Raw genomic sequence first — 16952 nt, 5'->3', positions numbered from 1 at the left:
TTTCCAATAAAAAATGTTTAAAAGCTTTTTCAAAAAATGTGTATTAGATTTGTGTCGTTTGCTCAGCTGTATACTACAAATAACTGTAATAATTAGTTAATTCAGAAGAAAATCTTCAGCATGTAAGGTCTCATGGTCATAGAAAGCTGAAAAAAAAATCATTTATTTACAAATCCTTATTACAGAAAAGATAGGATACTCAAACTATCTTCAAGCATAGAACTATATTAGAATAAACTTCTATGGGGGAAATACACATACACACACAAATTAGTGCACATAAAACTGGTGAAATATGAATAAGGTTGATGGACTGTATCAATGCCAATATTCTGGTTGTGCTCTTGTACTATGGTTATGCAAGATGTTACTATTAAGAGAAACGGGTGACAGATGTAAGAAATCTATCATTTCTTAGAACTGTATATGGATCGACAATTATCTCAAAATAAAACTTTTTTAAAACTATATATGAAGATTTTGAAACTTATTACAAAACTACTTATTACAAACTAATCAGGATGGTCTGGTACTGACATAACAACAAACATATAGGTCAAGGGAACATAACTGAGAGTCTAGAAATAAACCCATTCATCTAGAGTTAACTGATTCTTGACATGGGTACCAGGACCATTCAATGGGGAAAAAACATTCTCTTCAATAAATGGTGCTGGAACAACTGGATATCCACATGCAAAAGAATGAAGTGGAACCACTACCTCACAGCATGTACAAAAATTAATTCAAAATGGATCAAAGACCAAAATGTAAAAGCTAACCCTATAACACTCTTAAAAAGAAAACACAGATATAAATCTTCATGACCTTGGATTAGGAAATGGTTTCCTAGATAAGAAAGACACTTAAAGCACAAGCAAATGAACAAAAATAGAAAAATTAGACTTCATCAAAATTTTAAACTTTTATATGTAAAAAGCATTATCAAGGTTGTTCTTGTGAGAAACAACCAACAAAATGAGAGGAAGTTATTTGCAAATCATGTATCTGACAAGGGTCTAATATCCAGAACATATAAAGAACTCTTACAACTCAACAATAAAAAGACAAATAATTTTTAAAATGGTCAAACGATTGGAGTAGACATTTTTCCAAAGGAGATATACAAATGGCCACACAGGCACATGAAAAGATACTACAAATCAATAGTCATTAGGGAAATACAAATCAAAGCCATAATGAGATACCAGTTTGTACTTACTAGGATGGCCATTCATTCATTTATTTATATAAATAATTTTATAACAATAAATGAATGGGACTTCCCTGGTGGTCCAGTGGTTAAGAATCTACCTTCCAATGCAGGGGACACAGGTTTGATCCCTGGTTGGGGAACTAAGATCCCACATGCCGTTGGGCAACTAAGCACGTGAGCACAACTAGAGAGCCCACGTGACGCAACTACTGAGCCTGCGCACCACAACTAGAGAGGAGTCCCCACGCCACAACAAGAGAGATGCCCGCGCACTGCAACGAAGAGCCCTCGCTCCGCAACGAAAGATTCCACATGCCGCAACGAAGATCGCGCGTGCTGCAACTAAGACCAATGCAACGAAATAAATATTTTTTTTAAAAAAAATGAATGAATGAATAAATAAAACCTCAGAAAATAAGTACTGATGAGAACGTGGAGAAAATGCAACTCTCATACGCTGCTGGTAGGAATGTAAACTGGTACAGTTGCTGTGAAAAAGTTTGGCACTTCCTCAAAAAGTAAACATTGAGTTACCGTGGACCCATCAATTCCACTCCTAGGCAAACACCCAAGAGACATACCCATATGTCCACTCAAAAATTTGTACATGAATGTTCACAGCAGCATTATTCATAATAGGCAAAAGGTGGAAGCAACCCAAATGTCCATCAACTAATGGATGGATAAATAAGATGTGGTATATGTATACTACGGAATATTATTCAGCCATAAAAAGGAATGAAGTACTGATATATGATACAACATGGATGAATCTTGAAAACATTACACTAAGTAAAAGAAGTCAGTCACAAATGACCACAAATGCCTAGGACAGAAAATCCATAAGCAGAAAGTAGACTGTGGTTGTCAGGCACTGGGAGGAAGGAGGAATGGGGAGTGACTGCTAACAGGTACAGGGTTTCTGTTTGGCATAATGAAAATATTCTGGAATTAGATAGTGATGATGGTTGCACAACTTCATGAATACACTAAAAATCACGTAATGGTACACTTTAAAATGGTGAGTTTTATGTTATCTGACATCTAGATCAGTGGACAGAATTCATAACCCAGGGGGGAAAAATTGTACAGAGGAATTAGAATGAAAATAAGAAAAAAAAAAGAAAAAAAAAAAAAGAATGAAAATAAGAATTTAGGCAAAAAAAAAAAGGGACACTGCAAAAATTGACTGTCAAAGAAGACCCTAAATACGTATTTTTAAAGAGTGAGAATGGTTAACAAACTGCTATAAAATTTGCAGGTACCCAATAAATTTTGTAAAGTAATATAATGGTTTTTTTCAGTAACTCTATTTATAATACACCAGAAATGACATTCTTTGCAACTACATAAAGACATTTTTAAAAAATGGTGTATGTCAACTGCATGTCAACCTAAAAGTATTCAAGGAAGTAAATAGAATTTTTAAATATTTTGGAGGTGCTTCAAAAGTTTGAAGATCAAAGCCCTAGAGAAAAATCATACACAGGTACACAAAGAAATTTGTAAAAATGTTAATTGTAGCACTATTCGTAACAGCACAAGCTGGAAAAATCTAAATGCCCAGCAGCAGAAAAATAGGTAAATAAATTGGAATTCTGTAATGAATATAGCTATGAAATCAACTAGCACTACATTTATCAACACAAACATCTCAAAAGCATAAAAAAATAGGTTTGGGAGTGGGGAAAATAACATGTTACAGAATGATTACTTTTTATAAAGTTTGAAAACATGATCTTGTTTTTGGAAACAAGACACTGTGTGTGTGTATCTGTAGTGAAATAGAAACATGCAAGAGAAATAATAAACATCAACTTCACCACACTAGTTACCTCTGGGGAGAGTTAAGGTAAACAGAATTAGGAAGGAGTTAATATAGGAACCTTGGTGATATCTGTAATATTTTATATTACACAACTTATATTATTATGTAGTAATAATAATATTAATATGAAGGAAATTCAGAAGAGCTAGGTTGCAGGTACACAGATGTTCATTTTATTATTCTTTGTATCTCTTCCACAAGCTTAAAATATTTCATGTTAAAAGGAAGTTAAAGTTAGTTCAGAGACTGAACCAGCACCAAATACATGCACCAAAGCAACCAGTTACTTGGTCAGGGTTGGTCAGTGTTTCTCAACCAGTAGTTCAAATGATGTTCCAATTAAAAGACAGTAATGGCATCTATTAAAAGAGATGCATAAGACATGATATTTAAATACATGTTGGGGAAGGGCATGAAATGAATCTAATTCTGCAAATTTGCCTCCAGATCATCTTGCTAAACCTTCTGATTAAAATCCTTATGTAACTTTGCAAGATGTCTCCAGTATTTCAAAAACCAATGTGAAAGGGGAAAATTAAGTGACAATTACAGCCAGTTTGGCCTTTTCATTCAATTTTGAAAAACCATCCACACAGGAAGTATGCTATTTGCAAAGGAATGCTTACAAACAGCTGAAAACCACTATCATTTTATCATTTAGAAACAAAACACAAAAAAATTCTAAGAAATAATTTTTAAAGCACAAATGCAGGAATAACAAACATGAGGACAGGAAAGTTGTCTACTTCTATAGTATAAAGCAGAGCCAAATACAATCTCTATTTTAATATATATTCGATCCCAAAACTAAATGTCACTTTTTATTTTGTATAAATAATGCTTCTCCTTACTCAATTAATTTAAAATACATTAAACATGTGCCCACATGTTAAAGAGTGAAAAGAAATTTTTCTTTTTATATTGTGAATATCATTACAAATTGTATTCAAAATGTATGTTATAATGTTTAATAGGAAATTACTTTTTACTATTTAAAATCACCATATCAAAAATAGGATACATTTCTTTAATGTGTAATTAAGATAGTCCACAAGATTATACATTTTTGTGAAAGGATTTGTGAATCAAAAAATATAGGAAACACTGGTCAAGAGGTTACTTTTGTGTCCCTTAACAGCACCTGACACAATTTCAGCCTCTAATGCTTATAGGCTTATTAATAAACAAATTAGAAAATTCTTAATTAGAATGCAAAAAGTACCAAGAGGAATTAACTGGAAAATGCATTCAACTTAATAACTGTACACCGTTAATGTCAAATTCTAAAAAAATAATGAAGCAATTCAGCCATAACTAAAATTAACTTCTATAAGTGAAAGAGAATTCTAGATAAGTACACACGTAAATAAATAGCCTGAATTAAGGTTCACTCAAAATGTACTTGAAAAAACAGAAAACTTAAAGAATTAAAAACTGAAAGGATAAAATCGAACCAGGGTCTCACGTGTTAAAAGAAAAGCAGTTAAAGGGATATGACATCAATAAAATGAGGAGAAAGAAAAAAGCAAGGTAAATAAAAGAAAGTCACCCTAAGGAGGAAAAATTAGAAAAAGTCAGGCTAACAGTAAAGGGCCAGTTTGAAAGTATAGGGAGAAAAGGAAAAATGGAAGGAAGAAAGTAACAAAACAAAGGATTACATTAGTATATAGTATATGAATAAGAGTCACTTTTGCCACAATGCATTTGGGAAATCACAGAAAATAGTAAAGAGTATAAATAAGAAACAAGTTTCATAATAGGTTAGTGGCTGATGAATTTCTAGATACAATCATTAGGGAAAGTACAACCACAGTTTCATTTCAGTTTTAGAAACAAGATTGTATTTAAAGAGAAAAACCAATATGATTTCTGTTCAACCACAGTAACAGGTACCTACTTCTATATTTAATTCTCAAGATAAAGATAACCTACAAATTTATTAAATAAGTTAATCACAATTAGTAAAAACTGTTTTGATCATAAACATACTCTGCTTTTTTCCTATATATTTATCTGTCTTCTATATTGTAGTAAATAAAAATGCATTTGCCTATCTTGGGAACCTTTCACAGAGGTAAAGTTTAAATGTCAGATACCTGCTTTCAAACATATTAGGCAATTATATTAAGACATTCATGCTAAATTTTTCTTTTTACTCAATAAACATATTTTTACCTTTTCATCTAAGTAAACTCTTCCAGGAATCCGCCAAAAACTTGAAAGGTCTATTATGTATTTTATATACAGTTTTCACCCAAAATAACATAAATTCACACAACATAAGCACATGTTTTGTTGATTCCTCCCATAATCCTCTTTTTTCCCTGTCACAAAATCAAGGGATGAATAACTGACATTCAATGACTTGGCTCTATTATCAATACACTTAATCTCAACACAGAACAGTCTTCACTGCAGTAACCTCAACATTCCACATAGTGGGTCCCTCATGGAGTGAATTTCTGATAAACTGGGGGACCAGCATCTCATTACATGATACGATATTTTCCAGACCATTCCCAGTTTTCATCATCAACACTTACTGAGTATTCACCAAACAGCAGGTTCTAAGAATAGGCAGGGATGTCACTGTCCTCACCTGCCCGGTACTGGCCCCACTTTCTGGTGACAATAAGTGTGTTTTCCGTTTTCCTTCCCCTTTCTCAGTCCTGCCATCTATGGAGTTGGACCCTCATCCCCCAGCTCCAGAGAGGTACTCAACTCAGGTCTGATCAGTCAGAACATTCCCAGGACACTAGCCACAGTGACTGCTTCAGTAAAGGACAAGGGACCAACCAGCGAGACTCTCACCCTTCCTTATCTGTTACACGCTCCTAAGGAAAAGTTACTCTTTTCCAGTTTGATTTAGCTCCTGGAGACATCACATGAAGAGAGCCTGCCTGAAAGTGAGGCCAGTAAAGAGAGAAGGAGAGAGACCAACTGGTCACCTGGATCTACCCACATATGAAGCCAACAATATCCCCTGGACTTTTCTGTCACATAAACCAATAAATCTCTCCCATCTTTTCCTCTTAAGTTTGTCTGAGTTGGGCATCTGTCACTAAAAGAACTTTGATAGAAATTGTATCCAATACAATTTACAAATAGAGTGACAATTAATGAGCCTCTGAATGTGAAACTAGATAAAAAGAGCTAAAGTACAGGGCAGTGAGAACAGCCTGATCCTGAGCTGGAAATTGGCAATCCCAGTTATGCGGTATCAAAGAAACAAGTTAAAACTACTGCCCGTGGTAACTTAGGGTTTGGATCATGTGCCCAACATGATTGGAACATTGGGAGATTCAGTATTAAAAAGTCAGTAACTTAGACCATGTTGTCAATTCCAAGAGGATAAGGCCCAGGTAGGGGTAAAATAGGTGAAGGGGATTAAGAGTTACAAACAACCAATTATAAAATAAATAAGCCACAGGGATGTAATATACAGCATAAGGAATATGGTCAATAATACTACAGTAACTGTGTATGGGAACAGATAGTTACTAAACTTATCATGGTGATCATTTCATAATGTATGCAAATGTCAGATCACTATGTAGTACACCTGAAACTAACATAACATTGTACATAAATTGTATTTCAATCAAAAAACAAAAACAGGGAATTCCCTGGTGGTCCGGTGGTTAGGACTCCGTGCTTTCAGGGCACGGGTTCGATCCCTGGTCAGGGAATTAAGATCCTGCAAGCCGGGCAGCACGGCCAAAATAAATAAAAAAATAAAATAAAACAAAATAAAATAAAATACAAAAACAAAACAAGAGGATAAGGCCCAAACTCCTTGGTATGGAGTTTAATGATCTGGCCCTATGTCCCTCTGTATGTTAGGAAGGTTTCTGAGCAAGACAGTGATACATGTTCTCAGGGGATTATATGACACAGGGTAGAATGTATTCTGGAGGTGCAAGAAACCAGCCAGGGTGCAACAGAGGCAGGTCAGCAATGAGGTGAAGGGCCAGGTGCACTAGGATGGCAGCAGGAAGAACGGAAAGGAACACATTTCTAAGACTTTAGAGAAGGGAGAATAAACAGAAAGAGCAAAAGATTACTCCTAAGTTTTGACCTTTGGTTATCTAAAGTAGAATTTGCTACTGAAATAAGGAAGTACAAAGGAAAACACTATTTTTTTCAATGAGGATAAGAAGTTTGGTCTTCGATGTGGCTTAGTATGAGGTGGACAGCACAACATCCCAATAAAGATGCCCAGCAAACAGTGGAAGACAAGACAATGAAATTCAGGAGAAATAAAAGGACAAAAGACAAACACGGCAGTCATATAGGTACAGATGACTTTTTTTTAAGTCATAAAGTATATATAGCAGAACTTCATTCCTTCATTCAACAATAGTTATTGAGCACTATGTCTCAGCCACTGCTCTAGGCTCTGGGAATATAACAGTCAGCAAAACAGATAAAAATTCCTGCCTCTTGGAGCTTATATTCTACTGGGAAAAACAGACAAGTCTAAATTTGATTCATGAACATAAATTTAGGGCTTCAGGTTAATACTTCTTAGTAATTACTGTAAGCAAAATAAGTATTTATTTTACCTTATCAAATTTTATTTTCCAGAATTTTCACTTCACTAGTTAGAAAAGTATATTTATGTCCTCAGGCCAGTAGCCAGACAGATTCAAGTAAATTAAGATTTTTTTTTTTATGCTAGCTTTCCTATTGTAACAAACCTATTTTCCCTCCTTTGTTTCTCAGAGTGTTGGGATTATGTCAGCCCTTCCAACTAATGTCCATAAAGTATGACTAGACTCAGAAAAAATGAGAGGCCAAATGGTACAATGGAAAGCATATGTTTGAGAATTAGACAAGGCCTGAGTTCAAATCTCAATTTTTCACAAGTTGTGTAACCTTGGGCAAGTTACTCTGTATCTCCAAGCTTCAGTTTACCCAACTGTGAAATGGGAATAACTTCACTTTAAGGATTAAAAAGAATAATTTCTAAAAGGCCCTTGACACAACACCTGGAAAAAATGGAGAAATGCTAGAAAAATGGAAGCAGCTATGCTGCAACTATTACTACTACTATTACTGCAATGTGCTGGGCACAAAACAGATGCTCAATAAATGCCTTTCTTTTTCTTCTATAGACAGTATTAATATCATGGGTAACTATAAGGCTCTAATTCAGCAAGTTATTGTATTCTAACCTCCCAGAAGTTATATACAGGAACTTAAAGAATTAAATGCATATTAATTTCATAAATGAGCTTAACATCTTTATTTTCTAACTTAATGGGATATATTTATCCTCCAAAGAAAAATTTCGATGGTGATATCACAAGTAGAAAAACATGATTACTGAATCACATAAAAATGAATGGAAGTGGCATTGCTTTAGAAATCATCCACCAAAGATTTCATAGTTATTTTTATTAAACTGACACCATTAACCTTATCCTCTGTAATTAATCATTTCTATAGTATCTTACATTTGGGAAAAAAATTAAGTGATTTTCTAACTATAACCACACAATAATCCAAATTGTAAACAACACCCTCAGAGTTCTCCTGAAGATTAAATGGCACAATATACATGAAAATGCCTGACCGGGTCCGTGGCATGTAGTATGGACTCAGTATGATAACTTCAGTGAAATCTAACCCTCTTATTATCCTCCGTTCCTTTCAATTAATGAAAAGGACCTTATAACAGCAATTGTAACACAAGATTTATGGAACTAAAAGGCTTAAAAATCACACCAACCTAATGCTGACCCAAACCAGAAAGGTATTCATTCTAATGTCTCGAAGTTTAATAACAAAGAGGTTTGTTAAGTTAAATCCAGACATATACCAACACATAATGAAAACCAACATTTCACTCTTCCCCTAAAAAATCCTACAACTAAAAATTTAATGAAAGGTTTTTTTTAAAGCCTAGAAATGTAAGTTCCTCTTACTTTCACTTTTTTTAATATTGTTTCTTTTTTTTAAGATTTATTATTTTTTATTTATTTATTTATCTTTGGCTGCATCGGGTCTTAGTTGCAGCATGCAGGATCTTCGCTGAGGCATGTGGGATCTTTTGTTGGGCGTGCAGGCTTCTCTCTAGCTGTGGTGTGTGGGTTTTCTCTCTCTAGTTGTGGTATGCAGGTTCCAGAGCGCGTGGGCTCTGTAGTTTGCGGCATGCGGGCTCTCTAGTTGAGGTGTGCGAGCTCAGTAGTTGTGGTGTGGGCTTAGTTGCCCGCGGCATGTGGGAATCTTAGTTCCCTGACCAGGGATCGAACCTGCGTCCCCTGCATTGGAAGGTGGATTCTTTACCACTGGACCACCAGGGAAGTCCCTTACTTTCCTTTTTTTAAAATGCAAATTCCAGAAGCCCACAAAATATAATGAAATTATCAGAATAAAGGTCATAACTCTTTGCCCAGGAAAGAGCACTGACACCAGCTGGAACTGGCTCAAGTGGAGTGTCCACAACAACCAGGGGAGCCCCTTCACTCATGGATGACGACATTTGAGACAACCAGTGTCAGGACTGGCTGTTCCCCCTAACAAGTAGCTTTTCTCCAATCCTCTGGACTGTCCACATGGACACTTGGACCTGCTTTCTCTATATGTAGATGACTCCAATGCTTACACCTGTCCCACAAGGTAGAAACCCTGTAAACACTCCAATCTCAGTATGTGCAAAATTAAACATCTCAAATCTGCTCCTCCTGTGTCCCTATGTCTGTTAATGGTAACACCGTCCTCTCAATCACCTAAGATAGGATCTAGTTTTCTTTCCTTCACCATCCCCCTCTCTCTTCCCAAGAGCAAGCCAGTTTCAAAGAAAGATCTGTCATTCACCGAGCACCTAACCCTGCCTCCATTCCCACAGCTTACCTCAAGTTCTCATTACTGCTGCCCTGACCCATGTCAACAGTTCCAATCTAGTTGCCCACCATCTCTCATGCTTAAAGTGAGTCCACCTTCTCTGAACATTACAGACAGACTGATCTAGCTATAATATATCCCTCCCCACCCTGTGGGCCCCCACGGTCTACTAAGGCATCCCAGATTTTCAGAACTTGAAGAACTCTCCTCTGACCCAACCATCCATTCACTTGATTGTGGAAGTTCCTCAAATTCAAAATGCTCTGGCCCCATCTTCAAAGGCCATTCCTGCTCTGGCACCAATCTAAAAGGCTGTAATGTCATGAAAACAAGATGAACTATGCTATTCTACTGCTCACAGGCTAAAGGTCAAAATTCTCAACCCAACCAACAGGGCTCCACAAGGCCTGGCTCCTGCCTATCTCTCCAGTCTTGCCATGCTCCCCTTTGCTCTCTCTGCTCCAGCCACCTGGCTTTCTATCCATCCTGCCATGATCCCTCTCATCTCCAAGCTTCTGTACGTACTGGCCCCTGAGCACCCCACCACCCATGTAGGTGGTGGCATTTCACCCTTCAGATATCAACTCAAAAGCCACTTATTCAGACACTAACCTTACCTTTCCAAACTAAATCAAGTCCTCCGTTTGCCCCCTCCTCTTCACTTCCATAGCTTTGAGAAAAATCATAAGAAATTGATTACTGTTCCCAAGCTAGAATGTAAGCTCTGTAAGAGCAGGACTGTGTCTGTCTTGTTAACCACTATAATCTCATAACCTAACCCAGAGTAGCCCTCAACAAGTTTGTATAGATTAATGTAGTTCATAAACCAGAACATTACCCAGAACCCTAATTAAAGGTACAAGGCTGGCCCTACAGTACACTAGTCTTGAAATCACTCGCTTTCTCCACGACAAAGAGCTCAGCTCTTCAACGTTCTCCGTGTTCCCTTGAAGATCTGACATTACGTGAGTCTATAATTCTACGGTTCCAAACCTCTCTCTCGCAATTCTCTTCTATATACCCTAGCACTAGCAATACTTTACTTTCTGGTCTCCACAATTCTGTTTGCATCCTTTGTTCCATCTGAAATTTTTTTCCCAGCGCCACACTTCCAAATCCTACTATCCCCAAGTGCTCAAATCCGACGTCACCTCCTCCTCAAAATATCCCTTGTATCCCCTCAGCTAGTCACACCCTCTCTGCCCCTGAATTCCCACAGGTTCTCCCTTGGCTTATTCAGGTCTCAGATCAAATGTCATTTCAAATGAGTGCCTTCTCCTAAAGTTACCAACTGGTTATAATTGTCTATCAGGCCATCCTGACTTACTTTCTTGACAGCACTTACCATTACCTAAAATTATTTGTTCTTTTCTTTCACTTATTTATTTACTTCTTAACTGTCTGTCTCCCCACTAGAATGTAAGATCTATGAGAGCAGGGACCCTGTCCGTCTTGTTCTTCATATTTCCGCACTCTTCCACATCTGACATCAAAAAAGTTCAGTAAATATCTGCCAAAAGCATGAATGACTCTGTAGCCCTTATGATTATGGTTATCTATGTACAAATCTTTCTCTAGCTATATTCCAAACTCCTTGTGGACTAGGCCAAAGTCTGGCTAATCTATTTGTTTGTATTATCCAGAAATCCTTGCACAACTAAAGCAAATAATAGCTAACTACTAATTAATTAATGAATGATCTCTCCAAGACGTACTACCCTGAACCAGGCCAACTCAGAACTCCATATGCTCCAGAAACCAGGGCAAACAGGAACCTCCTTCGATGCCCTCTCCATGACAGACCTTGTTCCAATCTGCCTCCTCCAGTGAGCTTCCAAAAGCTAGTTTCTTCACTTTCCTTTAGCCAGTAACCGCTGGTTCTTCTATCTCTAATATCTCACAATCCTACCCTTTTCCCTTCTATCTCCAGACAACGAATCTCTCCCAGGGCCCTGTTTCTTCGGAGTACCCCACATCTCCAATCAGTCCAGGAACTCATCAGGCTCTAGAGAACGAGGGGATGTTCAAAATAAGTGTTTAAGGAAGACTGGCTCTCTCACCTTTTCTTTATAACTCGTTTTTCCGAAAGAGGCCCAGTTTCAGAGACTGGCTTTGAAACTCTTCGGGATCCTAAGCTTTCGTCCCATGTAGTCCGCCGCGCCCAAACCCCTTTGGGGTGCCCCCACCCTTGCCTCGAACCTTTTCAACTTCTCTTACAGGAAGACCCCAGGCCAGAGACGATGATCTCCCCGGAAGCAAATGGTCCTCAAACACCATGGGGCGGCCCTATCCCCCCCACTTTCTGTCGGGCAGCCGCCTCCGGCCTGGGGCCGTCTCGAGCGGCCCTTAAGCCTCGGCCTCTGGCTAAGCCCTACCCTCCGACACCCCCCCCCCCCACTCACCTGAAGCGGCCCCCGCAGTGCTGGCATTGCTCGCCCACCCAGCCGGCGGGACAGACGCACTGGCCAGTGCCAGGATTGCAGCGGCCGCCGTTGACACAGGGCCGGTCGCATTCCTTGGCCTCGGCTGCGGCTGAGCCCGACACCGCCGTCGCTGCCGCCGCGGCCTCAGCCGCCCAGGGAAGCAGCAGCAGCGGCGGGAGCAGCAGCAACAGCAGCAGCCGCCGCCTCCGCCGTGGGAGGCGCAGCCGGGTCCCCAGCCCTGGCCTCCCAGCCCTGGTCGCGTCCCAGTCCCGGCACCGCCTGCTGTTCCTGCTCCCGGGCGCTGGCGTCGCCACCGTCCTCCTCCTCAGCCTCGCCTCAGTCGCCGCCGCCGCCGCCACCATCTTCCCGGGGCTGAGACGGTGCCCCACGAACACATATACATACACACACACACACACACACACACACACACACACACACACACACACACACACAAACACACACACGCGCGCGCGCGCGCACCCGCGCACACCACAGGGCACGACCGGCTCTCCTTCGCCTGGCCGTGCGGGGCGGGGCTGTGGGGACGGTGGCTCGGGCGGTCAATCCTGAGGGCGGGGCCAGAGCTGCGCGGGAGGCGGGGCAGGCGCATGCGTGCGTGGGCGGGGCACGCGCGGCCCTGGAGGCGGACCTCTAACGCGGATTCTGGGCTTAACCGAGGCCCTCACGACGTCTATAACGAAGTGCCCTACTGCTCTAGTTTTATTCCTTTGCCGGGCGAGGCGGGCCCTGCGTAGCGGTCCTGAAGCACCCTATTCCCGTTGGCTGCCTCGGATCCGGTCCCTCTGCTAACCAAGCCGGCAGAGTTGAGCGCTGCGGTCCCGAAGACCCCGGCGCCGGTCATCGCTCTACCCCAACTCTCGCTGCGGGGCAGAAAGGGCCTAGGAGTCAGCGTCGTGGTGTGACGCTAAGTGCGGTACTGTAGCAGTGCTGCCTTTGAGCCTCTGCTTTGTCTTCTGTAGTATAGGGTTACCGAAAGACACATAGTGCGGCCTCCCTTGATACAGGCTGATTAAGTAGCAGACCAGACCACACATCTTTAATTCTGTACAGGAAGTTTGAGGTTACCTTGCTCCCCGCTATTTGCCCTCCAATCACCTCTGAAGAAAGGGCAGCATAAAATTAGGAACTGGAGCATCCCCCCTCTCCCCCCCTCACACACAGTAGTGCCCCTGGAGCCCTTCTTGTCAGATAGTTTGTTACTTTGGTGCCCCCCAGTGAAACATGCCTCCTGGCGGTACAACCTTGTGTGGTCCCCGACCCTGGAATCTGGACGGACCTGTGACTCGATTTAGCTGAAGAAGAATGTGGGGCAAGTGATGATGTGCCGGTTCCAGTTCTGAGCCTTTAAGAACAACCTAGCAATCTTGATTTTGAGCTCTTGATAGTCCTGAGCTGCAGCTGCTCTTCCACCTTGCTGCAGAGAGACCACATGGAGGAAAAGCAGGAGCCCAGTTATCACCAAGAACTGAGATCCCAGACACAAGAACCTGGTGGACCCATCCCAGCTGAGGGACAAAGTCACTGAGGGAAGAAGCCATTGTTCCAGCCATCTGGGCCGTTCCACATTACGTAGAACAGAGAGAAGTCTTTCCTACTATGCCTTATCCAAAATCCTGAGAAATTATAAACTGACTGCTGTTTTAAGCCTCCAAGTTTTAGAGAGGTTTGTTACTCACCAATAGATAACCAGAACATTGTCTGACATAAGCCTTGTGGTGGGATGAATATTCCCATGGCAGCTATCTCATAGTTTGGGCACCTTGCAGTCCGTGGGAAACAAAGAAAGGCCCTCATGTACCTGTGAAGCTTCTCTTCACAGAGCACAGAATTCTAAAATTCTACGATGTTCCTCATAGCCAGGTCCTGACCTTCCTCATTCTGCATCCCCTTAAGCCTGATGAAGCTGAACTGCACAACAGCCAGCTCTCCACCCACACATCCCTCCTATTCCTACGTGAAACCTGTTGTTCAGCTTGGGCCCTAGCACTGGCATTCTGGTTTGCAGGTTATGTTTTGCTGCAGTTTCCTACATGGGGATGTGCAGGATGAGACAGGAAAATGGAAGACATGGCCCTACCATGGGACAGGCTGACATGGAGCCATGCCCTGGCCTCAGGAGGCACTGCTCCTCCAGGCCAGAAGTGGAACCAGTCTATTCCACCACTCCCCACAGCAAAACTGAGCCCAGGCTGTGAAGTTTCATGTGACTTTACCAACACTTGAGGTTAACAGGAAATGGCTCGCATCTACACAGCAGCAGTATGGCTGCTCTCCAAAGCTCTCAAACCTTGCTGCAGCAAACATTCTTTTTTTTTTTTTCCCACTGTATTTTATTTTTACAAGAGATAAATAGACTGACACCAAGCATTGTACATGGATGACCACAACAAAAGCAACAATGATTGCAATTACCAAACATGAAACACACTCATGCTATGTCATAATATTGACATTCAGTCCAGTAATCCTCCACTGTAACAGCTCCTTTACTTTGCAGTGAAAATTGATTTGTATATTCTTTGCCTCTGAGTCCTTGTGGGATTTTTTCTTTTTTTAAATTCAAACAGAAAGTCACAAAAATTATACTCATCCTCATCAGTTCACTCAGTCCCATGTAATTAATTTTTTTTTTCATCTTGATCTTTTGTTAGCACTTTTATGAGCTCATCAGTTTTTCATTAGAGTTCTGAAAATGCTTATTCATTCAGTTCAGCAGTACAGTCAGGTACCAGAAACCTGTACTTGTCAGAGTCTTTTCCATGAATTTCCTGAAGATGAAACCCTTTTATAGGAACATATTTACAAAAGCATCAGAGTACACCCAGAACTGTCTGTAAATGAAAAAAGACTTAAAAATGACCACGGTTAAAGATTTGATGAAAGTTCTTAATAATGCAGTTGACAAGAAAATTAGTTATTTCTGAGATATACATTTTAAAGTAATAACTAGGATTATGACTTATAACATTATACCAGAACATATAAGATTTTTAGAAATTTCATGTAATGTCTGAAACATTTATATTAACATATTTCCATACAAATAACCCAATGAAAGTTTAGTATTAGTTGTTTTGTTTGTTTGTTTATACTGCAGGTTCTTATTAGTCATCAATTTTATACACATCAGTGTATACATGTCAATCCCAATCGCCCAATTTAGCACACCACCATCCCCACCCCACTGCAGTTTTCCCCCCTTGGTGTCCATATGTCTGTTCTCTACATCTGTGTCTCAACTTCTGCCCTGCAAACCGGCTCATCGGTACCATTTTTCTAGGTTCCACATACATGCGTTAATATACGATATTTGTTTTTCTCTTTCTGACTTACTTCACTCTGTATGACAGTCTCTAGGTCCATCCACGTCCCAACAAATGACTCAATTTCGTTCCTTTTTATGGCTGAGTAATATTCCATTGTATATATGTACCACATCTTCTTTATCCATTCGTCTGTTGATGGGCATTTAGGTTGCTTCCATGACCTGGCTATTGTAAATAGTGCTGCAATGAACATTCGGGTGCATGTGTCTTTTTGAATTATGGTTTCCTCTGGGTATATGCCCAGTAGTGGGATTGCTGGGTCATATGGTAATTCTATTTTTAGTTTTTTAAGGAACCTCCATACTGTTCTCCATAGTGGCTGTGTCAATTTACATTCCCACCAACAGTACAGGAGGGCTCCCTTTTCTGCACACCCTCTCCAGCATTTGTTGTTTGTAGATTTTCTGATGATGCCCATTCTAACTGGTGTGAGGTGATACCTCATTGTAGTTTCGATTTGCATTTCTCTAATAATTAGTGATGTTGAGCATCTTTTCATATGCTTCATGGCCGTCTGTATGTCTTCTTTGGAGAAATGTCTATTTAGGTCTTCTGCCCATTTTTGGATTGCGGTGTTTGTTTCTTTAATATTGAGCTGAATGAGCTGTTTATATATTTTGGAGATTAATCCTTTGTCTGTTGATTCGTTTGCAAATATTTTCTCCCATTCTGAGGGTTGTCTTTTCGTCTTGTTTATGGTTTCCTTTGCTGTGCAAAAGCTTTGAAGTTTCATTAGGTCCCATTTGTTTATTTTTGTTTTTATTTCCATTACTCTAGGAGGTGGATCAAAAAAGATCTTGCTGTGATTTATGTCAAAGAGTGTTCTTCCTATGTTTTCCTCTAAGAGTTTTATAGTGTCCAGTCTTACATTTAGGTCTCTAATCCATTTTGAGTTTATTTTTGTGTATGGTGTTAGGGAGTATTCTAATTTCATTCTTTTACATGTAGCTGTCCAGTTTTCCCAGCACCACTTATTGAAGAGACTGTCTTTTCTCCATTGTATATCTTTGCCTCCTTTGTCATAGATTAGTTGACCATAGGTGCGTGGGTTTATCTCTGGGCTTTCTATCTTGTTCCATTGATCTATGTTTCTGTTTTTGTGCCAGTACCATATTGTCTTGATTACTGTAGCTTTGTAGTATAGTCTGAAGTCAGGGAGTCTGATTCCTCCAGCTCCGTTTTTTTCCCTCAAGATTGCTTTGGCTATTCGGGGTCTTTTGTGTCTCCATACAAATTTTAAGATGATTTGTTCTAGCTCCGTAAAAAATGCCATTGGTAATTTGATA

The 16952-nt window shown here is 40.0% G+C and overlaps 1 protein-coding gene across 1 annotated transcript in view; it reads right to left on the bottom strand.

Moving 5' to 3' along the window:
- ATRN (attractin) overlaps positions 1 to 12866 on the bottom strand; it is a 159026-nt gene extending 146160 nt beyond the window's left edge. The window contains exon 1 of the mRNA XM_061209629.1: positions 12296 to 12866. Within this exon, the coding sequence (XP_061065612.1) occupies positions 12296 to 12678 (383 nt within the window). The 5' untranslated portion in view covers positions 12679 to 12866. The remainder of the gene's footprint in view (positions 1 to 12295) is intronic.
- Positions 12867 to 16952: the final 4086 nt, after the last annotated feature.

This window comes from Eubalaena glacialis, chromosome 13 (genome assembly GCF_028564815.1).
Source record: "Eubalaena glacialis isolate mEubGla1 chromosome 13, mEubGla1.1.hap2.+ XY, whole genome shotgun sequence".
Lineage (NCBI taxonomy): Eukaryota > Metazoa > Chordata > Mammalia > Artiodactyla > Balaenidae > Eubalaena > Eubalaena glacialis.
This window is presented reverse-complemented; position numbering and strand designations above follow the sequence as displayed.